The sequence below is a fragment of the Urocampus carinirostris genome, chromosome 3 (genome assembly GCF_059441175.1).
Source record: "Urocampus carinirostris isolate Australia breed hairy pipefish chromosome 3, RoL_Ucar_1.0, whole genome shotgun sequence".
Taxonomy (NCBI): Eukaryota; Metazoa; Chordata; class Actinopteri; order Syngnathiformes; family Syngnathidae; genus Urocampus; species Urocampus carinirostris.
The window spans coordinates 21,907,274-21,933,141 of record NC_142351.1 but is presented as its reverse complement, the minus strand read 5'-3'; the positions used below and the strand labels follow the sequence as shown (position 1 = coordinate 21,933,141).

The window sequence follows — 25,868 nt, the reverse complement described above, 5'->3', positions numbered from 1 at the left end:
TTGTCACCCGCCATTGAAAAGCCCCACCTTCTCCACTGTGATTGGTTGATTGAAAACAGGAAGCTCCGTATGTGCAAACCCTATCAAACTCCAAATTTAATCATAATTAATGACGATGAACGTTAAAGGTGGGGTGCGTCATTTGAGTTGTCAAGAATATTTTTATGGTTTATTTTCCACTGTTTATCTGCTTTTATCTGACTTTTAGCAGAGCTGTTTGGGGCTGAACACATTAGGTTCAAGGAACAGGGGCTAGGGGAACTGCATGTAAGTGACGTCATGCTTGTCACCACATGTTTTTGTTGTGTCATTTTTTTAGTGTAGCATGAGAATGATAAAAGTAAGAAAAGAACAGCTTCAAGTGAGGTCCAAATGCAGTTCCAAACCCCAAAAAGATGAAAATAGTTTATTTAAATGCATCTAAGAAACTCTTGTACTTGCACCTGCACCATGAACGGGCTGACCAGGGCTGCAATGATGACAGAAGCTAGGGAATGGCAGCAGAGAGTTCCACATTCCGTACAGCTCTTTTAACCACCAGAGAAACATCTGTCAACTATATTGTAGGTCTAATAAAGAAAAAAAAACGACACAGTGACCTATATTAGTTTAATTAAATAGGTGAGCCAACAAATATTTTTATAACAAAAATAATGTAAAAACAAACAAAAAAACATTTACTTTGATGAGTAAAAATTGTACAATTCAAACACTTGAACATTTTACCTATAAACAAAAATTCTAAATTCAACAGCATATAAAACGTATCCAAACACCTGGTAAGCTGGTAAAGTACAGTGGAGGAAAAAATGACTGTACAAAATGTTCACAAAAATATTTTTTTGTGTTTTTCCTTTAACATGCAATGGGAGGTTGAAAGATCAACGGACAGGAATCACACAACATAGCAAAGTCAAAAATGACATCTCCCCACCGAAAAAAATACTAAGAGTTTACACACTGAATGACGCAGACAAGGTGTAACCATAACTTTTGTCCAAGGGTAAAACAAACAGTTGTTTTAGACTCAATGACTGGAGAAAGCAGTTTCAAAACAGGGGTAAATGATCAGAAAGTATAACCAACATCCAAGAGAAAATAATAGCCACAGGGGTTTGGCTAGAGAAAGGATTTTTCAAACAAAAAAGAGAATATACACATAAGGGGGCCGCTGCTGCTGCTAACTGGAAGCTCATTGTGGCAAACAGAATAGAAGAGTAGCCGACATACACGATTAAGAGTCAACCCTCGTGAGGCTACGACACTCTGATCATCTGCGCCACTGTCTCATCAGCTGCTGCCTGTGCCGCCTCTTGCTGTTGCTGTGAAGAGAAACATTGGCTATTTATAACACATTAGCCATAAAACACAAACAGTGGCTCAAATGCTTTAACAATGACATCCTGAAATGAAAAATTAAACTGCAGAATGAGGGCTATGTAAGAAACTGTTTAATTTAGATGCGACGGATTAACGGGCACCGAAACGTGATGCAGGTCAGTCAAAGTAATGATGAAGATAAACATGATAGAAATCAAAAAGAGTTATGTGCTCTCTACCTGTGCCAATGCCAATGCCATTTCTTCCTTCTCCTTGGGTGAGAAGAAACGCCCTCCGTCGCCTCGTTTCCGTTGCATTGCGTGACGGTGGCGAGACTCATGCAAGTATTTCTGATAGTAAAAACAAAGCGTTGGATATATTGACATACACTGTACAAGGAGCATGATGACAAATGAGCCTTACCCTCCTTTCTTTAGGAATCTTTCCCTCTGCCTCCAGCTTGGCTCGGGCCTGCCGCCGCTTCAGAATGCGGTGGTACTGCTTGGCGTTGACATACAGGGGCTCCTCTTCCAGCATTTCAGCGCCCGGCAGAGGAATCCTTTGCATTGTGGGCACTGCCCCGCCTCCGGGCACCATCTGATTCAGAACATATATACTAACAAATTGGTTTCCCCCCTAGTCAAAAAAGTACTAAATTGTGCTTGAAATAAATTAGTTGTGAATTTAAGAAATCGACACATTAAGTGAGCACACCCTGCAACCCAAAGCCGTGTTTGATTGATTGTTGGCAAAACAAAATGCAATGAGATGCTGGGTACCTCGCCATCGGGTCTTACCATGACCATTCCACCTGCATTGACCATGTTGCCAGAGACGGGCAGGGTGACGGTCACAGTGCCTTGGCTGTTGGTGGTGTTGGTGTTGGCACCTCCTGCCTGGACGATTTGGGCGCCGGCCAAGCTGGCGGCGGGAATCGTGATCATTCCTATGAAACAAAAATACCCCTTTTAGACTACAACCTAAAAGCAGAAGGCAGATAAAGACTTGACATTGCACAGAACTTCCCAGTGTATCTTATTTCTTGTGAACTCACTGCTTGGAATACAGAAAAAATAAAAATAAACCAATGGTTAGTGTTGTGCTTTACCCTGCTGTAGGACAGTTCCATCCGCATTGACTGGCTGGTAGACAATAGTCTGCCCATCAGCGGTCTGAGCCACTTGCTGGCCCTGCACACTGATCTGCTGACCCTGTGAGGAAAATACATCTTGTATTATTTCCTTTATTTTTCAAAATTAGATTTGATTTTGAACAGCACAATGTCAAACAATGTTGCAAACCTGCCCAAAAGATCCTGTGGTTTAAAGTTTAAGTCTAGACTCAGGCACTTATGCTCTTTTTGCATGTTGTCCTTCGTGTGAGGTTTAACATATGGACTAAAATGACGAAAAGGAGGATGGGTAGATGGATGGGCTTCTGTGGTTTTTACTTAAAATGTGTTTATTATCAGCACAGGCTAAATGTTAGCGCTGCTGATAACGCGAAATGGGCCAGTACAACAAAGTAATGAGGTAGCTTGGTCAGGGAACTGATGCCTCTACCACAACAGAGGATCCATGCGTGCTCAAGTGCAAAGCACTCCCACTACTTTTAAAATTCGGGCCTTAGCAGTAAGTGTGTTTGGGCACAATAAGATGGCGCGAGTGCAGGGGTTGGAAAACATTTTTACTGAAAGAGCCATGGAAGCATAACATTTGGATGTTTTTTCAGAGCCACACCATATATTTTCAGACAAACTTCGATGAAACCACCAAACCCACTATCCAGACAAAAGCCTATTCTTCAGCACATTTTATTTCACTGTTTGACGGTGGATTATTTCATAGAATCCATGAAATAATAATAATGCCAGAGCGTGTGTCCCATATCAACAAATATACCACTGACGATTTGTCTCCCTAGCACTTATTATTATTGTTGAGGCTCATTTTGTCTGTCATTTTAGTTGTAAATAACAGTTTCAAAACAAGGTGCGAGCAGAGTTCTTTTGTAAAAATGTCACAAAAAACTGCAAACGAGAAGGATATGGATGTATTTAGAGGAGTACGCTATGTGTGCAGAGATCCATCCAGCCCAACTGCTCACCCAATCATATTGCTCTGGGTACTTGACTGGCATCGTTGTCTTTAAACAGTTTCTACAGTTCTGTGGGTTTTCATCATAAAGTGTCACCACAATGAACATAGCTTGTTAAATGAGCTTACCTATAAAGGATACCTAAGAGATGAAGGACAAAAACGGGGTTTGTTTGTGTTACATTTTAAGTGTAAACCTTAGTTGAAACTTTGCCCCATATATTTTTGACTGCACAAATCGCTTATAGTGTTGCTTCAGCTTCACATGCATCAAAATTGGACAGTCTGAGTCAGATGTACTAATGGAAAGATCCATATCTGGCCCCTGACCCATATGATCCCAACACCTGCCCTGGTGTGAGTGACCCCTTAGTCCCAACATTTTTCAATAACACCATGGAAAATTACTAACTTTATTATTTTCAGGTGGTCTTCACAAAGGTCTGAAATGTTGTATATAATTGTTGACACTAATCAGCCTTTTTTTGTATCAACTTAAAGTGACACTGTGTATAATCTGATCAATAGTTGTCGCTGTAGTGTGTAGGTCAACGGAAAAAAGTTGCTACTGAGTGCAATACAAACTGTAGAGACCCAAAGTGACCAAAAGGCACCATTGACAATCATCTCTGTGCCTTCTAGGTGAGCCTCATTTTAAGTGAAATAATAAGCAGATAGACTAAGTGGAAAAGAAGAGTATCTAAAGGAGCAGTACGGAATTTGGAACTTTTTTTTTTTTTTACCGAATCTGGCTTGGGTAATCATTGCAGCCTCTGTAACCCTATGAACTCTGCTCCTTCATGATGCGGGTACAAGTACATTAGAGGCAAGATCTTTGGCTCGGACCTGTACCTAGCCCTAAATTCGGGCGGTGCAGCTTCGGGTTTACTTTGAGTCCGGTTCAGACTTTTATACCTGGGGGCTGGATATTCTTAGGCCTGATTTTACCTCTGAAATACATGCATTTTTTGGCGCGTGTTCAAATAAAGTATTCTTTTCTCTTTCGTGTTTCTTGGGGTTTGGGTTGGCGTTAACTGTACTTGAAGCAGGCCTATTCTTACGTAATGGTACACCAACATATAGAAACACAAATCAAACCCACGGGGACAAGCATGATGTCACTCTCACACCTCATAAAGTGAGTCAATGAAACCAAATTGTTCAATGTGGATGTACTACAACGTAGTACTATTTATCACCTGATTCTGTCCAGCGGTAATGGCTGCCTGAGGTTGCTGAATGATGATCTGCTGAGCCTGGCCCTGCTGACCCTGGAGCTGCAGAGTCTGACCACCCTGCAACTGGATCTGACCGGGCTGCACCAGTTGGATCTACGATCACACACAATTTGTCAGCACACTAAATTTGAAACACATGTCCCATTTTTGTTTTTGTTTTGCTCAACCTGTTGCAGTCCCTGAGCTCCGGACACGGGAACCTGCATGATTGTCTGACCCTGGCCCCCTGACATGGCCTGTACCATGATGGGTTGTCCAGATGAAGTGATGAGCTGCCCACCACTCACCTGGACCATCAGAGGTTGCCCCTGAACCTGTATGAGAGAACAGCCACTGTCACCGCAGCATGGCAGGATTTACTAATTTCACAGAATAGATGTTTTTGGTAAGGATGCACCGAAATTTCGACCACGCAAATTTCTCTGCTGAAAATTAACACAACTGCAATTTGGGTTTTGGCCCAAAGAAAAGAGCAAAACGAAAAATAAAAGCTTCAGAAAGAAAGTTATTTCAATGCCACGTATTAAGTGAAGCAAGCTATGCGACGGTGGCTTTCACTTTGGGTCGAGTTTGTGTGCAATGCGTGTCAATTTTTAATTCTGCAAGGACTCAGAGAACTATGGAAAGACAGGACTTCTGCCAAGCTTTTGAGACAAGACATTTTCTCAAAAGTACTTGTGTCTGCATCCACACTTTTGTTACCCGCTAGCCTGACTTTGGCTAAAGTCCCAACACTACAGACCTAACTACTGTTCAGCAGTTTTGAAAGGACGTACCATGTGTGTGACATACAATGCGTCATCCCCAAAGTCGAGTGGTTGGCACTAAGCCATGTGTGCGACGAGAAACTAATTTATTAATAATATCATTCATAAATGCCGACTATGCAAATGTGACTTTGTTGCGTTTGAGTGCACCGCCTACCGCACCATTATCATTGTGCTTATCAGTTCCTTCCCTCTGTTTTCTTGTAACTATTGACTGTCATGTCAGTTAAAAGCTATAATGAACTCAAAATCCATCCATCCATCCATCCATTGTCTTCCGCTTATCCGAGGTCGGGTCGCGGGGGCGGCAGCGTTAAAAGCGAAGCCCAGACGTCCCTATCCCCAGCCACCTCTTCCAGCTCATCCGACGGGACCCTGAGGCGTTCCCAAGCCAGCCGAGAGACATAGTAGCTCCAACGTGTCCTGGGCCGCCCCCAGGGCCTCCTGCCGGTGGGACATGCCCGGAACACCTCCCGAGGGAGGCGTCCAGGAGGCATCCTTATTAGATGCCCGAGCCACCTCAACTGGCTCCTCTCAACGCGGAGGAGCAGTGGCTCTACACCGAGTCCCTCCTGGATGACTGAGCTTCTCACCTTATCTCTAAGGGAGAACCCAGCCACCCTGCGGAGGTAACTCATTTCGGCAACTTGTATCCGGGATCGAGTTCTTTCGGTCATGACCCAAAGTTCATGACCATAGGTGAGGGTAGGAACGTAGATCGACCGGTAGATCGAGAGCTTTGCCTTTCGGCTCAGCTCCCTCTTCACCACGTTCTCTGAGTCCTTGCAGAACTGAACTCAAAATATGTACAGTAATCCATTGCTACTTTGCGCTTCCATTATTGCTGGTTCACTGCTTCGCTGATTTTGAATGGAATTGTTTGTATTGCACGTATTGTCTTTATTGTGTTTGGAGCAGACAGCACACAGCAAACAGTATCACAGGGACAGGTTAAGGAGGGCTTTGTGTGTTGGGTGGATGTGACCGTGTGCACAATTGTGATTGACAGCGTCTACCAGCCTGCCATAAAACCAGGGTGGACGGACGCACAAGTCAATGTCTACACCCAACTTTGTTGTCTGATAGGAATGTTTTGAAGCACTTAAATGCCATATTTTTGTTTTATGAGAATTTAATACAGTTTTTTGAAAATTAGGTGATCGTTATAAGTCAATTAATCTATCATTTTATATAATGTCTGTTAAGTATGTCACTGCAAAATAAATTTTAAATTATTTGTTTTTGAGAGTGCTAAATTATATCGGCTTTGATCTTTTGATATTTCACCAAACATTACATTTAATGTTTTGGCCCAAAATTTTCATTTCGGTGCATCCCTGGAAACCTTTGTTCATTCATCATTTGCCAATTGGCGTAATTGGTTTGAAACAACAATTTAAAAAAAAAAAAGGTTTATGGTTAAAAAAAAAAATTCACATTGTAAACTGGAAACCGCGCTTGTAATTTTTTTGCAATAACAAGGGGGACTAATTGGTAAACAGTACACCTATAGTAAATGACAACATGAAACATGACACATAAATCGTCGAGTATGCACAAGCCAATGGCAACTATATGTAAAAAACAAATGAGCAAAATTCAAAATGAGCAACATTCAGTGTCAGTCACCACATGGTTAAAAAATATCCACTAATTTCACTAATGTCTTTTAACATAATCAATGAAGCACTGTGCTCCAAAATGTGGGTAGCATTTAACTTTGTATGTACAGTATGTATGGATACAACTTTGGCAACTTAGAAAATGGAACTGTCCTGGAGACGTCAACCAATACATCGTAGACTTTGTTCGCGAGTAATCTGGATTTAGCGTGTATACAGACAATAATGTGATTTCAATTTTTCAACTTTTGACGTCGGGTAAACTTAAGTTGTTTTTAAACTCTTTACATTTTCCATTTTGTAATATGAAAACTCCAAGAGATATGTAAATAAGACCACTTATTCTTCTCTAACTGCTTGGCTGTCATTTCGGTCAAACCTTATGTATGGGCAATTAGAAGCCAAACATTAATTAGCTTAAGTTTTCATGGTCATCTTCTATCCTCATCGCCAGTGGATTTTAGAAGTAACTCGGAGAACATTTGATCCCTAGTTGGGAGTTGCAAAAGATTTTCTACTTAAAAACGGCCACGAGTGAAGAACTGAATGAATGAAAGTGTCTGCTATCTGCACCAACATGACCATAATTATGAGTTCATGCAAAGTCCCTTTGCTTTTTTACCCCCAAAACTAGCCAACGACAGTCATAGCACAGAATGACAGCACAGCACATGAGACGCCATGCCGAGTGGGCAGCATGCAGTAATACCAGACAGCTGTAAGGTGCATGCTGCAGGGGTCAGATGCTTCATGAAAAGGTAACCAAACTCCACCAACTGACTCTTGCATGCACATATGACTCCACTTTTGCAAAATCACATTGTCCGGTCGGTAATATTCAAACCACCTTAAATCCAGCAGAATTATTTTTTTTTTTTATCTGCCAAGAAACAAATTAAAACAAACCTGATTTTTCCTTTTAAAAACAGTTTAGAAATAAAAGGGATAACTGAGTATTACTTAGTGCCTACTAAGGCTTAATAAAATTTATCCGACCCTTCGAAACTTCTTGTGATTAAGGGCTATACAAGTAAACATCACTTGACTTAAGCAAAAATATCCCATCTTTCAAATAAAAATATGCTTCATTTTTTTAGAATACTCATAGGTTAAACTATTTGTATTTATTTTACATAACATGAGCCTCATACAATTGGAGCTGACAAAATTGTACACCATCTTGCTGCTCTGGGTACCTAAAAACCTCAAAAAGCCTGGGCAATAAAATAAGAACCAAAATTGTGTAGATTTGTCACAGTCTATGTGGTTTGTATTCTTTCTTGTGCTTTTAAGCATCTGTTTTCAGTTGCGCTGCACCATACAAAAACATCTAGTGGTCAAATATTACACTCCGTCCCTTTTAGTATTACAAAACAGTCAACGTGCTATAAACCAAATAATCCAAAACTTGTGCATTCACATTTACTGAAGTTACCTGGACACTTTCTATTTCCAAAACTTGGAATCTTAAAATACGAAGAATACACAACCATCTGAACCAAGATTTAAAAAGTGGGTTACAGTTATTTCTTTAAAAAAAAAAAAAAAAAACTAGCATTAAAATCATACAATTGGCATTGTTTTCATGGGGGAGTTCATTTGAGAAACACGTAATTTTAATCTGGATTTAGTGACAGAAAATATTTATCTCAAAAGTCTATGCACCGTTTTACCTTGAATTTATTAAACCCATTGTAAAAATAAATAAATCAAATAAACTTGTACTTCTATTCTTCCTTACTTGTTTGATTTTGATTCTATTGTCATAAGATCCTAAAGAGCAAACATGGAGTCATATATGAGGTTTACACCAGTGACACGAGGTTGGGCAGGACACCACTACCTGGAGTGTCTGCACTTGCTGGCCCGAGGCCGTCGCCACGGGTGCTTCCGTTTGCAGCTGCACAGCTGTAACTGTGCTCTGGGCCTGCAGGCAAGGCACCACAATCTCAACCTCACTTAAAAAACACAAAATAGTGCTACCTCTGAGGTGGAAGTGCCCAAAAAGAAAGCAATCTGGACTCCTTTTTCCCGTTTAAAATGTACCGGATTTTCCACACTGTAAAGCAAATCGGGATTATAAGGCGCACCCCCAAAATGTAAATCTTTTGTGATTTTATATATATCACATGTATGGCGCATGGAATTAAAACGACAGTAAGAGCTAGAGTTGCACACACAAAAACAGTAAATACATTTAAATTAAAATACTTTATTTCATAGAACATAGACTTTAAAACATCTGCTTTCACCACTAAAATGTATTTATTCATCCAAAAATTCTTACTTTGCTGTCCTCACTCTGAAGTATCCCCTTTTTTGCAAGCTAGAAATTTAGTGAGCGACTTCTTTCTTTACTAGCTGTTTATTCGGACAATAGCCTCAACCATTACCCTTATAAGGTCGCTGTAAAAACTACGAAAGCACAAAAAAGTCTCGTTAGCTTGCTAACTAAATAAATACATTCGTTACCAAAAACTCAAATCTTTGAAGTAAATCACAATACATTTCACAATAACAGAGATTCGAAGACTGCTCTATAGCAAAGGCAAAAGCAGTTACCGTATGAAGTCTCATTTAATTGCAACTATGCATTTCCAATATTATCCACAATATTGTCCAGTATATAAGGGAACCGGATTATGAGGGCACCTTCACATTTCTCTCAAATTTGTGATTTTTGGTGTCCCCTATAATCCGGATAATATGGTGCATATACATTTACCTGATCAAAGCAAATTGCTGGTTAACAGTATTAATTTCGATTAATGACTTGCACCCTCAATATGCTATAGGGCAGGGTTCTCCAACATGCTGCCCATGGGCATCAGGGTGACCCTTAAGGGCAGATGAGGCTGAAAAAAAGCTCATGACTGAGTCAATTAAACCTTCCTTTCATAAATGAACCTGATAACAACATAGTAACGACATGGTAATAACAGGACGAGCTGTAATTTTCAAAATGCATACCAAACTGGATTACCTTTGCGCTAATTGGTAACCAAGAGTAGCTCTGAGCTTGAAAACATTTGGAGACCCCTGCTGTTGGGCCTATAGCTGTCATGATTGACTGAGCTGATGTAAATATTAGGGCTGCATGATTAACCGAAATCTTATCGATATTGCGATGCGACGTAGTGCGATCCATTGCGTTTTTTAAAGGATTCATAGTTCCAGTTTGTTATTTGATTAATGAAGTGTTTGGTCGACAAGAAACGTCACAATGTGTGGTTTAACAGCACCGTCCAATCAAAAGCAGGTTTTTAATGGTACCAACCAATGAAGGCGAGGTAAAGTTTGCAAGACGTGTGTGCACAATTTTGATAGGCTGGTGTAAAATCCCAGTCCGTCATGCACCGCGTGCAAAAAATGGCCACCAAGATAAACTCACACAGCTCGAAGCTTTAGTGGCTCGTTACATTGAAAATAAATTCACTGATCAAATCAGACTCAGAGGAAATTCAGAAAAGCTCAAGGAAAAGTCGGTCACTAGCGGGTGCTCCCTGGATTTTGATTGCGTTGAAATTGACTGAGGCTGGGTCAGAAGGGAAAGCTAACAGCTAAGCTAACAACTCTTAAGTCACCACGGCCGAACATGGTCATTCACTAATGCCAGATGCATTACCCATGAAAAGGAGGACATGGATCTACCACTCGTGGAAAACGGCAACATTTGTGACTTTTGTATTTCAATCATCACAAAGACGTTGCAACGGTTGCGGGGATCCGACTCGACTCTAGCGTGTAGCTTGCCAGCCGCTCTCTTAATCGTTTTCTTACACTGAAAGAAATAGCCCTCCAATTGCGTTGTCCTTTTGTATAATGACCATAAAGACCATTTATTCAACTGCAATCCTGTTTTTATTTATACATCTATAGTTAATATTTTGTTACAGTCGTAATACTCTCTGTCTCCAAGTACAAAATCTCAAGTTATGTTTGCATGTCATTATGTTTGTTCTCCCCGGAAAAAAAACAACTAGCACAGATAATGCCCTTTTTTTAAATCATCGAAAATCGCATTGAAATTGCAACTTAGGTCTGAAAAATCGCAATTAGGGTTTTTTCCAAAATCGTGCAGCCCTAGTAAATATATTCAAATAATGATTTATCCCTTTGATTTTTGATTGTTAAACTCAGTGGACGATGATCGTGCAAGTTTCTATTGTGATGACAGCGACTGATTGTCAACTCACCTGCTGTTGGATCTGTCCATTGGCAGTCTGCACTACAATCTGCTCTCCAGTAGCGGTGGTGGCCGCAGTGTACTGCTCCATGGCCGCTTAACCCCCACACCGTTCTTCAACAGAAATGTATCTCATCAACCACTGTGAAACGAAGTGATTTTGCACATATTTCTTTTATGCTAGGATGGTAATAAGTTAAAACTGAAGTTGAACTCAACCCAAGGAATTGACCTATGGCTAAGCCCCCGGCCTTCAAACATGTTGAGCCAATCAGATCTGTTGTAAGGTAAGTCAATATAGTATTTGAAGCAATATCTCGTTTCTTTGATGAAGAGAAGTATAAAGTTATTTAAAACGTTAACACTTCTAACGTGAGGCCGATGTTAGCTAACATTGCTCTTGGCTTCATTGTACATCACGTCACTTTGTTTACTGGGAGTTCAGTGGCCTGTTATGTGCTAATTTTTGTACTTTGGTATTTATACGAGAGTGAGAGAAATCTAGCGAGGCTGACCGAGCTTTACAATAGTTTTAGATTAATAAAAGCTTCGAGCAATAAAAAATCCTATTTTACAAGTCACGTCAAGTTAATTAGTTGAAGGTAAATCACATTTCTTATCCTGCAGTGCATAAACAATGCTGATACTCTATCTTGTTGTCTAAGATGGTGATGACGTTTACATTGTGACCTGTATATTTTTGCCTATAGCTGAAGCCTTTCATCCATCTTCTCAACAAATAAATCATTTATATAACCCTCCGATGCAAAGTTTAGGCCCTTCGAGATGATATGTAATCTTTCCGGGCCCAAAAATAATCAATTGGCTCCTGCTAAATGTCTCGTACTGTGACACTTGCCATACCACGACTCACAGAATGTTGAATGTTTGTCAGAATAAATAAAGGGGGCGGGGTTTAGCCATTGGTTAATTCACAAAAGTAAAGTATTTTATGGGCCTCCACTCGCCTTAACACTAAATTTAGTTAAGATTGTAATTGTAGAATGAGTTAAAAAAGCAAAATCCACCAGTTTATTCTACCCATCGCTAGAGTATAGCATTTTAAAAGAATGCTGTCGAGTGAAGCTGACATCACATATGCTCATCCTTCAGCTGACAACCAACTACAGTTTCCCTGCTCTCGGAGACCGAGCTATAATCGATCCTTTGCTAGGGCCCGAACATTTGTGACGTTGAAACATTAGAGCTTCAAAAATTTATATGAAATGAAAACCAATCCTTATAAAATAGAAATATATATACAATAAGAAAAAAACAGTAATAGAAGCCAAAGGGTATAAGAAAACACCAAAACATGCACAAATGAATAGAAACCTGCAAACTATTTTACAATAACAACCATAAAAAGAACATTTTTGAAACCATTGAAAATGAACTTGCATACATTTTACTTTGTTCTGTTTGCGTCAAAAGGCCTCACCTTAAAAAGACCGTATCAATAGGTGCTTACAGTAAGAATTTTAGCGAAACCATTTAAACGTTTTGGGTGTGAACTACCGAGATGCTGATAACATCAAAAAAGAATAATTGAGAGAACGAGCGCTCTTTGGAGACATTCTGTAACCAAAGTTCTATCGAGATATACTTTATAAATCGCAGATGCGGCACAAAAAATAGCTGCTTAGGCCAGTGTGCCTTTACAGCTTTTCTCGTATCTTTGCAGAAAAATAAAACATGCCATTGTTCAGTACATTTGCTTTCTTCTAGTGATCAGTTGGGTAACTATAAGATTCACCCATATTCCAGAATGCTGCTCATTAGGCAGTACAAGTATATATATATATATATATATATATATATATATATATATACCTTATTTTGTTTCAAGAATCTGTCTTGGATTGCACTTCAAGAAATATGGAAAAAGTGAATCAAATAACGTAAAGATCTAGCACATAATTTTGCTGATTTTAATGATTTTTTTTAAATGCCACTATGGAAAAATTGAAAAATGTTAAGACATCGAAAAAAAATGTTGCACTGGCAGATTTTTTTTGTCAAGTCATGTTTTTTGTATAGCTAATATTACTCTTTTTAATTTAAAATCCTAAATAAATGAAAGTAAACAAGTAAGAATTATAGGACTATCCCCAAAGTAATCAATTGTATCATCTACTAAGCCACCATGACTGCAAACAATAATAATATAAAAACGTAATACTGTTAATGAAAGCAACATCAGTTTAAAATGGAAAAAAACTGTAAATTGTGCCAGGAATTAATTCTCAAACAGTGAGTATCTCAAGATTTTTCAATTTTAAAAGATGTGTGCTCCCTCATATCTTTCAGATTTAATTTCCCTATTTGTTCCGGTCCGGAGCCTTTGCTCTGAAAATGCTGGTCTACTAGTGATCCCAAGAGCCAAGAAGAGATCCGCAGGTATGAGAGCGTTCTCTGAGATTCGATCTGCAACCTCAGTGGAACTTTTTAGATTGTGGCTTAAAACACACTTCTATTGTGTAGTTTATGAATGACCTATATTTCACGTAGACCATATCCATGTTTTGTTTGTCATTGCAACACCCGTTGAAGCCTGGTCATCCTGGAAGGGTGATTACCTCATGTGCAGTCCCTTCTGAAGGTTTCTTCTTTTTCCTTATGTTGAGTTTTTTTCCTTGCCCTGATGTAGGTCTTAGATCAGGGCAAGTGCGATCCGTGCAGCCCTTTGAGACTCTGTGATTAAGGGCTATACAAATAAACATGACTTGACGAGTCTCAGAAAGTGTTGCGCTACACTGCTTTAGACAATGCTGATCAACATGCAAGTTTCTATTTCCATAACTAACAAGAAAAAAACTCTATAATACCCAAAACAAAATAATGAAAACCCGTATCAAAAAAGAAAAAATAAACTACTTTAGTACAACTTAATAAAAAATGAGTAATACAATTAAAAGGGAAATTATTTAGATAGGTTGTAAGCAATAACAAGGCGGGAGCAAGAAAAACATTGAAAACAAGTGAAAGGCACAACGATTTTATACAGGAGACTGTTTGAAATTCTGTAAAAACAATAAATGACAAATTTAAAATCAATCCCAAAGGGTAGCTACACTCCACATGTTAAGATAGCGAGGCTTCGTGGCGCCTTAGCAGACTTAACATGGGCTGGGGGGAAACAACATCAGGCCGTGCGGCCTCGTTTAAGAAGTACAGTATTTGATTCGGTTTTGATCCCGAAGAGGGAAGAGTCCCGTCCACTTATATGCAGTGTTTGGGGGGGAAGCCATTTACGAAGAGGGTGAACGTGGATGTAGCCTTTCTCCGCAGTCCCTTTGTTTAGGCTAGCAAGCTAAGCGGTTAGCACGTCCTACCGAGGCTCGAAGTGATCACGTCCCGTTAAAATAAGAACGGGCCCGGAAACGTGCCACCATCATTCGATTTTTGTGCACTTTGCCGGGTTAGTCATTTGGTTGGTCCGCGACAAACCAATCCGTGCTGACAGCTACCCAATGCCTTCAATCGTCTCTCCCTTACCGTGTACTCGCCGCTGTCCGGTTTCCCTCTGATTGGCTCTAGTACAGCACGCTAAAGCCCAATCAACAAAGTGAGCGAACAAAATGGCCGCAAATGAAGCAACCCAGTTCGAAGGGAGGAGGGGGAGAGGGGGAGGATATGGGCGAAGGACATCCTGCAGTGTCCGTAAGCCACCGATAGATGTCACAATAGTGAGACCAAAGTGTTCTTTTTGGTTCGGACTTCACCTCAGCGGGTTTAACGTTCAACAATAACAGTGGCATACCTGTCAAGCTCCACGGCTCCATGCCGTTACAAAATGTTGTATTTTCCTTTACAAAATACAAAATAATCTTACACCATATTTTTTTTTTCAAACGTGTTTATTTTTGTAGTTTTACATGTTATATTGTGCATGTGTTTCGTTATATCGGTGTATCTGTCCCACCAAAGATCCACATTCACGCAGGACTGGATGATAAGGTTTATATTACAGTTGCTGCAAATGAATGTGTCACAACACAACACGTGGTAAACTTCTTTGATGGCTTTGATCTCGTTGGCAGCTCTTTGTAGACTGCCCAAAAAATATCAAAGAGCTTTCTTTTCAGTTTACATAAAATCTCATCTCATCAGCTACACCGCTTATCCTCATTAGGGTCGCGGGGGGGCTGGAGCCCATCCCAGCCATCTCCGGGCAGTGGGCAGGGGACAACCAGCCAATCGCAGGGCACACAGGGACAGACAACTCATTCGCTCATTCACACCTAGGGACAATTTGGACCGGCCAATTCACCTGAAATGCATGTTTTTGGAAGTCTGGAGCTGGATTTGAACCCACGACAGGTTCCCATGACATGAATTGTGCCGCACAAGCGCTAACCACTGCGCCGCCGTGCTTACATAAAATACATTTTAGAATATCAACCATCACAATACATTTTTAAAATCCATTTTAACAAGATACTTTTAACAAGAGGTCGTATAGTGTTTTTTTCCAACGTTTACAATTAATTCAACATATTTTTCTTTAGTCGTAATTTTAACCAACATCATCCTTAAATATATATATATATATATATATATATATATATATATATATATATATATATATATATATATATATATATATATATATATAAGTGAAGTGAACGTCCTTGTCTTCAACATGGCTCCTCCTGTAGTTGTTTCGCCACTCATAAAGACCGCCCGGTGGTCGGCCCTGTTTCTCGGCGTCGTGTATGGCAAACAGAGGTTTGAGTACCTGAAGCCCGTTGCAGATGAAGACCGAAAGGTGGAGGAAGCTGAAAAGAAGGCGCGAGAGGAGCAGATTCGCATTGCTAAGGAAATTGAAGCTAATTCAGAAAGCATCCTCAAGTGAGCTATCAGATGCCCCTTTATGTTCCAAAATGAAATAAAAGCAGATTATTTTGAACGTGAAAAAAAAAAACAAAACACAGGCACCATTTGATTGTTTGCAACATTCACCCGGTTAAAGGCCGTCAAAACACGAGACTGCTGCTTGTCTTGAGAATTTAACTAGACCATCTGCTATAAAACTTTTATGCCTTTCCAGCACCAAAGAATCTTCAGTGGGAGACAAGCAAGGCAATTGCAAATGAAACCTGTTTTTTTTCACTCTCTCGGTATTGGTGGACTTGGGTTGGCGAAACTCTTCGGAACACAACGGCTCGGAACTTTTTACGTCAAGGAATCTGATTACAGACAAACAATGGCTGTAAATGTCTACTCCACCTCAGTGACCAGCGAAAATTTGAGTCGCCATGACATGCTTGTGTGGATAAACGATTCTCTACAGATGAATCTCACCAAGATTGAGATGTTGTGTTCGGGTGCCGCCTACTGTCAATTCATGGACATGTTGTTCCCGGGATCTGTGCCTTTGAAGAGAGTGAAGTTTGGTGCCAAGCTGGAGCACGAATACATCCACAACTTTAAGCTCCTCCAGATAGCCTTCAAAAAGATGAGCATCGACAAAATCATTCCAGTTGACAAACTAGTGAAGGGCAAGTTTCAAGACAACTTTGAGTTTGTTCAATGGTTTAAGAAATTCTTTGACGCCAACTACCTTGAGACCGAGTATGACCCGGTGGAGGCTAGGAAGGGCCAGTCCGCCACACCTCCAGCCAGCGTACCAGTGTCGGCCTTAAACAAGCCACCAAAGAAGACCTTCAGCCCAGCTGCTCAGAAACCACCAGTTGCCAAAGTCGCCCCTAAGGTGGCACCAGTTCCTGCCAGGAAGTCTGCAAACGCTATCGCCAACAGTGAGGGGGCAGAGTTGCAATCAGAGCTGGAGGAACTGAGGTGTACCATTCAGGACATCGAGAAAGAGAGAGACTTTTACTTTGGTAAGCTGCGCAACATTGAGCTCATTTGCCAGGAGAACGAAGGTCAGGGCGATCCCACATTAGCTTTTTCTGCTGGGTCTGATCTCTTTGATCTCTACAAGGGGAATTAAGATTTAGTAAAACAGAAACAAAACGAAAATAAACCTAAACAGCTTGACAATATCAATCACATTACTATGCATGGTGAGAGATTTGTCAGCTGGGGTTATAAAGTTTAAAATTAACTTATTTTGTGGAGCACCAAAAGATATGTCTTACCTTTGTAGTACTCTGGTTAAACTGACAAAACCCCGCCTCCTGGTCACATGTTAGAAGCCAAAACCAAACCCCACCCCATACCAGCAGATGGCACTGTTGGACTCAGCATTGCAGGGCCGGGAATGTACTTCAGGTCAAAATTGTATGCAGCTAGCTTCGCTACCCACCGCTGTTCACACGCATCAAGTCTTGGTTTGGTCAAAATGTATGTAAGTGGGTTATTGTCGGTCCACGTGGTAAAGTGTCTTCCTTTCAACCAATGGCTGAATTTATCACATACCGCCCATTTCAAGGCAAGAAATTCGAGCCTGTGTGCAGGGTAGTTGAGCTGGGAGCGAGAGAGCGTCTTACTTGCAAAGGCGACTGGTCTGGCTACTTTTCCACCAGGTGGCAGCTGTGACAGGACTGCTCCAGTCCCATCAAAGGATGCGTCGACAGCCAGAATAAACGGCGCATCAAAATCTGGGTGGGCCAGAGTGACACCTGTCACGAGGTCGTGCTTCAGTGTTTCAAAGGCGTTCTGGCATGCATCGGACCAATCTGCAGGCGTCAGCTTCACTTGACCTTTCTTGCGGGCTCTCTTGCGCTTATGCTTGTCACCAGATTCAGATGTGAGCCTGAACAGAGGTTTTGCCTTCGCAGAACATGCTTCAATGAAGCTTTGGAAATACATCACCATGCCTAGAAAAGATCTGATTTTACTAGGGCATGGCGTCTTGCCATCCGACTCCATTAGATCAGCGACTTGTACGTCATTTACCGCTCTCACTTTCTCGGGGTCAGTCCGAATTCCATCCTCACTGATGACATGCCCAAGAAATTTCACAGTCCGTCTGAGGAAAAAACACTTTTTGGGTGCGAGCTTGAGGTTGTGTTCCTTAAGGCGAGTAAACACCATCTGCAGGCGTTGGAGTGCAACTTCCTCTGTGGGGGCAAACACCATCAGGTCGTCGAGGTAACATAATAGGCTCATGAAATTCTGATCACCAAATATTGACATCATCATCCTCATAAATGTTGCTGGGCTGTTGCAAAGTCCCTGAGGGAGCCGGTTGTACTCGTGAAGGCCGAATGGTGAGGAGAATGCCGTGTACTTTTTGTCGTCAGGGTGCAAGGGGACATTGTAGTAGCCTGACGTCAGATCCATTGTGGAGAAAAAGGCATTTCCCCCAAGTGCGGCCAAAGCATCAGCTTGATGCGGTAGTGGGTAGGCATCCTTTATGGTTCTTGCATTAAGCCTTCTGAAATCAGTACATACCCTTAGTTCTCCATTCCGCTTCCATATGAGAACAAGCGCAGATGCATAGTCGCTAGTCGACTTCTGAATAATTCCTTTCTCTTCCATCTCGTTCAGAGTCGTCCTCAGTTTTTCATACTGACTTGGTGGTATACGTCTGTAGGGTAGACGGAACGGCTTATCATCAACAAGGTGGATACGATGTACAAACTCTTTGGCCTCTCCACAGTCCATCTTATGGCGAGAAAAGATTGACTCGAATTGTTCGATGATATGAAGGAGCTTGTCTTTACACTGCAGCGAAACCTCACATGACTTCAGGTCAATGTCTTGCAGTCCCAGAGCTTCCAATGCACGCATCATGTCCTCTTCTGACCTGGGTCGGACCTCTTTGCTCTGTACACTCTGCACGTTGCACTTGACCTCCTCTGCATTGGGCAGGTCTTCCGCTGCGATACAAGGAGACACATCTGCAATTTTCCTGTTTCTTCTCAGCACCACAACTCTGTCCGTGGGATTAAAGACTTTAACAGGCACCCATCCATCTCCCCAGAGTGGAGTAACAACTCGTCCGACAAGGACTTGTCTGGGCGCAGCCTTAGATTGGGTTGGCTCAACGACCACTGTGCTGCCCGCTGATGCCCCGGCCAACTCAGGTAACTTGCCCCAAATAACGTACTCGGTCCGTGGATTCAGCGTCACGCAACTCTTGATCTTTACTGTCCCTACCTTGTCTGGAATGCAATCACCTCTCCATCTCTCTGTGTTGGAAAGCATTGACAGGAATTGACTGTGGTTATCGGACAGACCGTTGTCAGGAGTGGAAACTAATCTCCAATAGCCATCAGTACTTTTCAATTGAGTCAAAATATATTTGATGGCATTGCTGCCAAGGATCATCTGTTCTGTCTGGCCTGGCACCACCATTACTGGTATTATCATTTGGCACCCGTAAACTGTGACGTGAATGTCGTACATATCTCTGGGAGAAACTTGGTGTCCACCGCAGCCTACAATGACATAATCATCGGCCGTGTAACTCATCATATCAGGGAATTGCTGCAGGAGGTACTTAGCTGTGTCCTCACTTACTGTACAAGCCATCGACCCGCTGTCCAACAGCGCTCTGAAAGTGGGCCCTTCTTGCACAAGTACAGGTGTGTAAAACAGTTCGTCAGTCTCCGCTATTCTCTGAAACCCCTGAAAGATCAGCTTCTTCGATGGAGGTATCTTGTTGCTATACAACTCATAAATTGATTTATTGTCTTGCATGTCAGGCTTCACATTAGTGGTGGGAGGTATACTCAGTTGATCTGCACTGTTCTCCCCTAAGCGCAGATCAGTTAGTTTCCCTGAGGCAGCGGGACAACTTTCGTCACTGGACAATCACGTCGAGAATGCCCTGGGGCATGGCAGTGAAAGCAAAGGTTTTTGTCTCGGCAATGAGAGAGAGCACTGTGTTCGACTTCTTTGCAAATGATACATGGCTTGGCAGTGAAACCATTTATTCTGGCTCCAGGTCGCCTGGTTGGAGCTCCCCCTCTCTCTTGAAACTGGTTCGAGGTAACACGTATCAGAACTTTCTCCAACATACTAATAACGTCCGTTAGAGAGACATACTGTGGGCTCGAAGTCTGAGGTGGCTCGTGCACGAGGGTTGGACCATGGTTCACCTCAAGCTTTGTGTACGGCAATTTCCGCTCTATTCGCAGGTTGTTGTAGGGAACCTGCTTTGTAGCTCTTCTCAGCGTGGTATTCATTCAGCACCTCTAGTACCTCACATGCTGACCACTTTTCGATGGTTTTTGATCTGTAAGTGAGTGCCAGTTCCTTGCATGGGCAGTTCCTAATAAACATGCGAGTAACCTCTATTTCAGGGTTGTCAAATGTTTTGCCCTGCTCACTCAAGCACTCAGAGGCAAGGTCAGTATATATATATATATATATATATATATATATATATATATATATATATATATATATATATATATATATATATATATATATATATATATATATATATATATATATATATATATATATATATATATATATATAAATCAGTATTCAAAACGGGGGAGTGTTTTGTCCAAGTGTACTTGCCGTACAAATTCAGGAAATTGTTTTGGCCAAGTGCATTTGCCGTACAATTTCAGGAAACTGTTTTAGCAAGTAAACATACGCATGTCTTTTCCTCGTACATTTTGTTTTATTGGTTTGCAAATTGATAAACGAACAAAGATGCATCCATTTTCGCTCTAGCAACCGTCAACACTCCCATCTCTGTGACCGATTTTCGCCATGGCCGCCGGACGTCTCTGTGCGCTCTCCCGTTTGGTCGGAACAGCGACCTCACGGTCGGCCTTCATGATGGCCACGGCGGGTTTCCAGAACCCCTCGGTGTTACACAAATTCGCCAGCAGCAACAGACGAGTGTGGAAGACCCGTGGAGAGCAAGACAGAACTCGCGGAGATGATGACGATTATGAATATGATAATGATATTGACATGGATGTTGAGGATAAACTCGACGCGTTGGTCGAGTATGTGCCATTTATTTTTAAAGTTCGAGCTTCAATCGGTTTGATGGGACGTAATGATCATGTAATAAACAAAATAAGAGTTTCCAAAACAAATAGGCAGGGTGTTATAGGTTTAGGAAGTCACGTTATTTAATATAAACAGTGACAGGAATAAAAGTACAAGCAATTTTGATGTAAGGTGGAAAAATGATGGTGTAGAATTACAATTGGGAACCGCTTTTGTAAAATGTTTATACAGTCTTGCAAAACTATACTAATATAAAAGTCAAGTCATGTTTATTTGTGTAGCTCTTAAATAAAATAAAGTCTCAAAGGTTTGAATATGAAATTTTGTATGACCAACAAATGCTTGGAATTCATATTGTGATTGGCTGAATGGTATTTATAATACTCATATTTACGCAGTTTAGCAAATTGGCACACTGTCCATATGTGTACTTTTGTATTTACAATATGAATAATTTGATATTTATACCTATAATCATTTTAGGTGGGGTTCAGATCTAGCTACCAGCCTTCCTGTGTGGAGTTTGCATGTTCTCCCTGTGCTTGCTTTGGTTTCCTCCAGGCACAAATACATGCATCTCAGGTCAAATGGCTGGTCCAAACTGTCCCTAGGTGTGAATAAGCAAGTGAGTTGCCCAGCGACTGGCTGGCAACCAGTTCAGGGTGTCCCCTGCCCACTGCCCGAAGATACTTGTATGGGCTCCAGCATCCCGCGACCCTTCTTAGGATAAGCGGTGCAGATAATGAATGGATGTTTTAAGTGTCGGACTAAATATGTACTTCTACTTACTCCTTTTGAACATGGATAAGATGCCAGCAATGAGACACCAATAAGAAATTTGCAAATTATGCTTTTCTCTCCATCGTGTTTTCGTTTAAAAATATTCTTAGGATTTTATGTTCAACAATTTAATCAATTAGAACAAAGAGCTGAAGCAAACAAGTTCACACAGTGTTTTTGTTCACTCTTACATATCTGTATCCATCCATCCATTATCTGCACTGCTTATTCTCAGTACGGTCGCAGGGGTGCTGGAGCCCATCCCAGCTATCTTCGGGCAGTGGGCAGGGGACACCCAGAACTTGTTGCCAGCTAGTCGCAGGGCACACAGGGACAGCCAATTCGCTCGCTCATTCATACCTAGGGACAATTTTGACCGGCCAATTAACCTGACATGCATGTTTTTGGAATGTGGGAGGAAACGGGAGTATCCGGAGGAAACCCACGCAAGCACGGGGAGAACATGCAAACTCCACACAGGAGGTTTGATCTCACAACCTCAGAACTGTGCCGCAAACGTGCTAACCACTGCGCCGCCATGCTGCCCTACACATCTGCATTTGTTTCCAAATTTGTAAAACTTAACAAGTCAATGGGACACACAAAACAGTGGCCAGGTGTCATCAAAAACTACAGAACCATTATTTTAACTGTATTAATTTGAATGAAGTTGGTTCTGTGTATTTATCCATAGGGAGAATATGAAGACGCAGAAGATGAAAAAATACAATATAATGCACAGGAAGATGACACCTTTGGGTGCCCCGGAGAGGAAGTTAACTTGGGAAGTCATGGAGACCATCAGGTTTGTTCATTATTCATTTATTTGTTTGAAAAAAATATCTTGAAGTAGGGGTGGGGGGTATACTAGGTATCTCAACCCCAAATGTACTTTGATGTAAAGAAATCCTGGATTCAACTGCTCACTGACTTCAAAGGTTACTGGATCTCTACACTCTAGACCAGGGGTGGCCAACCCGGTCCTCAAGAGCTGCATGTCCTACATGTTTTGGAGATATCTTTTCTCCAACTCAGGTGATGCAAATTTTATGATTGTTTGTAAGCTGTGTAGGAGCTTGATAATGACCCAGGTGATTGGACTCACTTGTATTTGAACAGAGAAACTCCAAAAAAGCTCTTGAGGACCGGTTTGGCAACCCCTGCTCCAGACATAAGTGGCTAACCTGAAAAATGTGCTTCTTGTGATGCCCAGCTGCCAAGTTACTAAGTCACATCTACTGTCATAAATACCAGGTATCTAAAGCAAGAGAATCCAGAGGAGTGGACGGTTCAGCGTTTGTCTGAAGGCTTCTCAGTTAGCCCCGATGTGATTCGAAGAGTGGTCCGGTCCAAGTTCAACCCAATGCCCGACCGAAAAGCAGCTCAGGATGCCAAGGTAAAGTTGGAAAATTCTGTGAATATTCCAAGTTGAAATGTTACATTTTGGCGAAATTATCCTGTGGTTAACCCAAGTTTGTGTCCAGATAAATTCTTCGTATAAAAAGTTCTAAACACCCAGATCATAAATATTAATAATGGGCTGTATGGTTTAAGCTAGTTATTGAAATTCCCAGTTTTAGTTCACAAGAATTTTAGTCCTAAACCTTGTTTAAATACTTGTTCAAATGGTTCCCCCTTTTCTGTTCTACAATAAGGTGATGTCCAGGCTTCAGCATCCAGCATTGCATTCAGGTGAAAGCGGAACAGAGCAAAGGCGACCAAATCTTAAGGCGGGTCACTCAGTACAACAGTTCTTGGCTCCTGGAAACCAGGAAGGAGCTTTGGTTCCTGCGCCTGTAAGCCCAAATGAGCTCATCACCAAAACCTACGCTCTCGTTAGTGCCCCGGCTATGCTTCCAATATCCGAAGAAGATGCTGCTGCAACAACCAAACGGCCAGTAGAGGAAGGCCCAGACGGGTCCGATATAGAGGAGGAGGAAGATGAGACATGGGATGGATACGTGTTGTCTGAGGAAGAGCTTGACAAGTTTATGCATGTTAAACCTGGACCTGTCCTGCAAGTTGGGAACGATTTTGTTGATGTCAATGGAAAATTTTTGTACAGAATCTGATGACGTCGAAATGCCCTGAATGTGACAAATCTATTCAGTTGAAATGCTGTACTTGATTATCGCCTTGATGATTGAAGGTGCTGTCCGTAACCTTAAAATATTCTTCCTGCTGACTCCATCTTCTGGCGGATGTTATCATTGCAGCCTCTGTCAAGCTGCTTTTCTGGTGCTTGTACGTACATGTCCATCTTATACCCGTTCAAATAAACTCTTCTTTTTCCACCTTTCTTGGGGGATTGCAATCACATTAGGAATGTATTTGAAACCGTCCTATTATTAGTTCCCAATTTTCATCCTGGAATAAAATAAAACCGCATGAAATCACTCCCCTCCCTCTATCACCCTGCCTGTTTTCCTCCAGCGTAATGTGCTCTGTGGCCGGAACACCGAGGGTAAAATAAGGATCAAAGCAGATAGGAGCAGTGAAAAAACAAACAATATAAAGGCTCTTTGAACTGAGTTGGGTAAAGTTAACATCATTAAAGGGACAGTGGGTAATATTTGGTGCCTCTTAATGGTACAAAACAATTTCCTCCAGTAAAAAAAACCCTTGATTTAAACAATGAGCATAAATACATGAACTGTCATATAAATGTTAATTCTTAAAAAAAAAATCACAGGTCTAGAATTGTGTATTTTTTTCACAGTGGGATCCCTTTTGGATCTGCGCCGTGTCCTTCCGAGTATCACTGGCCCTTGCTCGTACCAGCAACACAGCGCCATCTAGTGGTCGAATTACACATTCAACCTTTAACCCCTTGACTCTCAGACCAGCCTTTTGATAAATACATTTGTGTCCGTACGATGTCACCAGTCACTGACATACGTCATGCCACATCTCATTGGAAAATTTAAATTCTTGGGATTCATTATACGACCATTTCAAAATATACCCATCACAGAAAAATCACCATAAGTCTGAAACAAGATAACCAAAAATTATAAAGCCGCGGTAACTTAAAATTAGTTTTACCTGGTTATATCAGTATCAGAAATTATTTTCCCCCCATTTTATTAACACTCCACTTATTGAAACATAAATATTTTGTTCGTTTGTTTGTGCATGATTCAATTGTTTGTTTGTTTGTACATGATTCAAATTGAATCGTTTCTTGTACATGATTCAATTGTTTGTTGTTTGTACATGATTCAAATTGAATCGTTTCTCCGGCGCCGTCACGAATGGCAGCCACTCCAGCAGCTCCCGTGTTATTTTCGATTGTTCTCAGCTCAGGGATGCTGCTGGAAAAGTGAATTTCCCTTCGGGGATGAATAAAGTATCTATCTATCTATCTATCTATCTAACTCAGCAGTACATCCCCTGACAATTTTCAACTTCTTTGAATGTCCACAAAATTGCCTTCATTACATCAAGGGCAATCCATAGAATCCAACCATGTAAAATATTTACTCCAAAACATTTCAATAGAGCCCACAGATAAGAAATATCCACCCTAAACGCATGTCTGCTTCCTTCACTGTTTCCTCTTGTAATACGTTCGTTTTGTTCCACAACTCCCCTTTTGAAGTAAGAGTAAGAGTAGTCAGATGACTCCCGGTATATCCATGAGCCTCTGACCTTTCAATTGACACCACTCATAGCCCGCATTAGCCTAAAAGGGCTTGTTTGATAAAAGGAAGATCACCTGTAGAATATCTTAGTGACCAAAACCTGATTGACACATTGGTAATCCAATGAAAATTTGAATATAATTCTATGCCATTTTCTGCAGGTGTATTCGAACCAGGGCTGAAAAAAACGTGCGCAAGGCCATCCGTGATTCATTTTTAAGCACCTTTGTTGCACACGAATGTGTACAATCGTTGTTTTGGATTCTGGAAACATGAGGCAAACCTTTACAACTCTTTAACAATGTCTAAAAAAACAGGCAAAGT

General features: G+C 41.2%; 3 protein-coding genes and 1 pseudogene across 8 annotated transcripts; 3 read left to right on the top strand and 1 right to left on the bottom strand.

Annotated features, from left to right (window-relative positions):
* Nucleotides 1-595: 595 nt before the first annotated feature.
* Nucleotides 596-14,834, bottom strand: nfyal (nuclear transcription factor Y, alpha, like). Of its 6 annotated transcripts, none has more exons than XM_088331045.1 (10): nt 14,728-14,834; nt 11,240-11,343; nt 8,884-8,970; nt 4,822-4,968; nt 4,616-4,747; nt 2,429-2,531; nt 2,100-2,266; nt 1,744-1,917; nt 1,560-1,670; nt 596-1,322 (listed from the first exon to the last, which is right to left on the bottom strand). In XM_088331045.1, the coding sequence occupies exons 2-10, from the start codon at nt 11,318-11,320 to the stop codon at nt 1,257-1,259; spliced, it is 1,068 nt and encodes a 355-aa protein (XP_088187171.1). In that variant the 5' UTR covers nt 11,321-11,343; nt 14,728-14,834; the 3' UTR covers nt 596-1,256. The 6 variants fall into 6 exon arrangements, with proteins under 6 accessions (XP_088187171.1, XP_088187174.1, XP_088187173.1 ...); XM_088331048.1 differs by having other exon boundaries at nt 2,118-2,266; XM_088331047.1 differs by having other exon boundaries at nt 8,887-8,970.
* Nucleotides 14,835-15,852: 1,018 nt separating this feature from the next.
* On the top strand, nt 15,853-16,141 carry LOC148369116 (ATP synthase F(0) complex subunit e, mitochondrial-like). Its single transcript, XM_088331043.1, has one exon. It carries the CDS (start codon nt 15,875-15,877, stop codon nt 16,085-16,087), a length of 213 nt encoding a protein of 70 aa, XP_088187169.1. The 5' UTR covers nt 15,853-15,874; the 3' UTR covers nt 16,088-16,141.
* Nucleotides 16,142-16,338: 197 nt separating this feature from the next.
* Nucleotides 16,339-17,185, top strand: LOC148369115 (microtubule-associated protein RP/EB family member 1 pseudogene; annotated as a pseudogene).
* A 3,504-nt stretch (nt 17,186-20,689) lies between these two features.
* Nucleotides 20,690-24,297, top strand: ngrn (neugrin, neurite outgrowth associated). Its single transcript, XM_088329892.1, has 4 exons — nt 20,690-21,113; nt 22,595-22,705; nt 23,155-23,296; nt 23,556-24,297. Exons 1-4 carry the CDS (start codon nt 20,872-20,874, stop codon nt 23,970-23,972), a joined length of 912 nt encoding a protein of 303 aa, XP_088186018.1. The 5' UTR covers nt 20,690-20,871; the 3' UTR covers nt 23,973-24,297.
* Nucleotides 24,298-25,868: the final 1,571 nt, after the last annotated feature.

Bases quoted from the DNA above. Each gene is read 5' to 3' on its own strand.
- ngrn (XM_088329892.1), top strand. From the start codon at position 20,872: ATGGCCGCCGGACGTCTCTGTGCGCTCTCCCGTTTGGTCGGAACAGCG. The intron at 21,114-22,594 runs GTATGTGCCATT...ATTTATCCATAG, and splicing joins AAACTCGACGCGTTGGTCGA to GGAGAATATGAAGACGCAGA. The intron at 23,297-23,555 runs GTAAAGTTGGAA...TTCTACAATAAG, and splicing joins AAGCAGCTCAGGATGCCAAG to GTGATGTCCAGGCTTCAGCA.
- LOC148369116 (XM_088331043.1), top strand. From the start codon at position 15,875: ATGGCTCCTCCTGTAGTTGTTTCGCCACTCATAAAGACCGCCCGGTGG.
- nfyal (XM_088331045.1), bottom strand. From the start codon at position 11,320: ATGGAGCAGTACACTGCGGCCACCACCGCTACTGGAGAGCAGATTGTA. The intron at 4,748-4,821 runs GTTGAGCAAAAC...GTGTGATCGTAG, and splicing joins GAGCTCAGGGACTGCAACAG to ATCCAACTGGTGCAGCCCGG. The intron at 1,918-2,099 runs GTACCCAGCATC...GTTCTGAATCAG, and splicing joins TGGTAAGACCCGATGGCGAG to ATGGTGCCCGGAGGCGGGGC.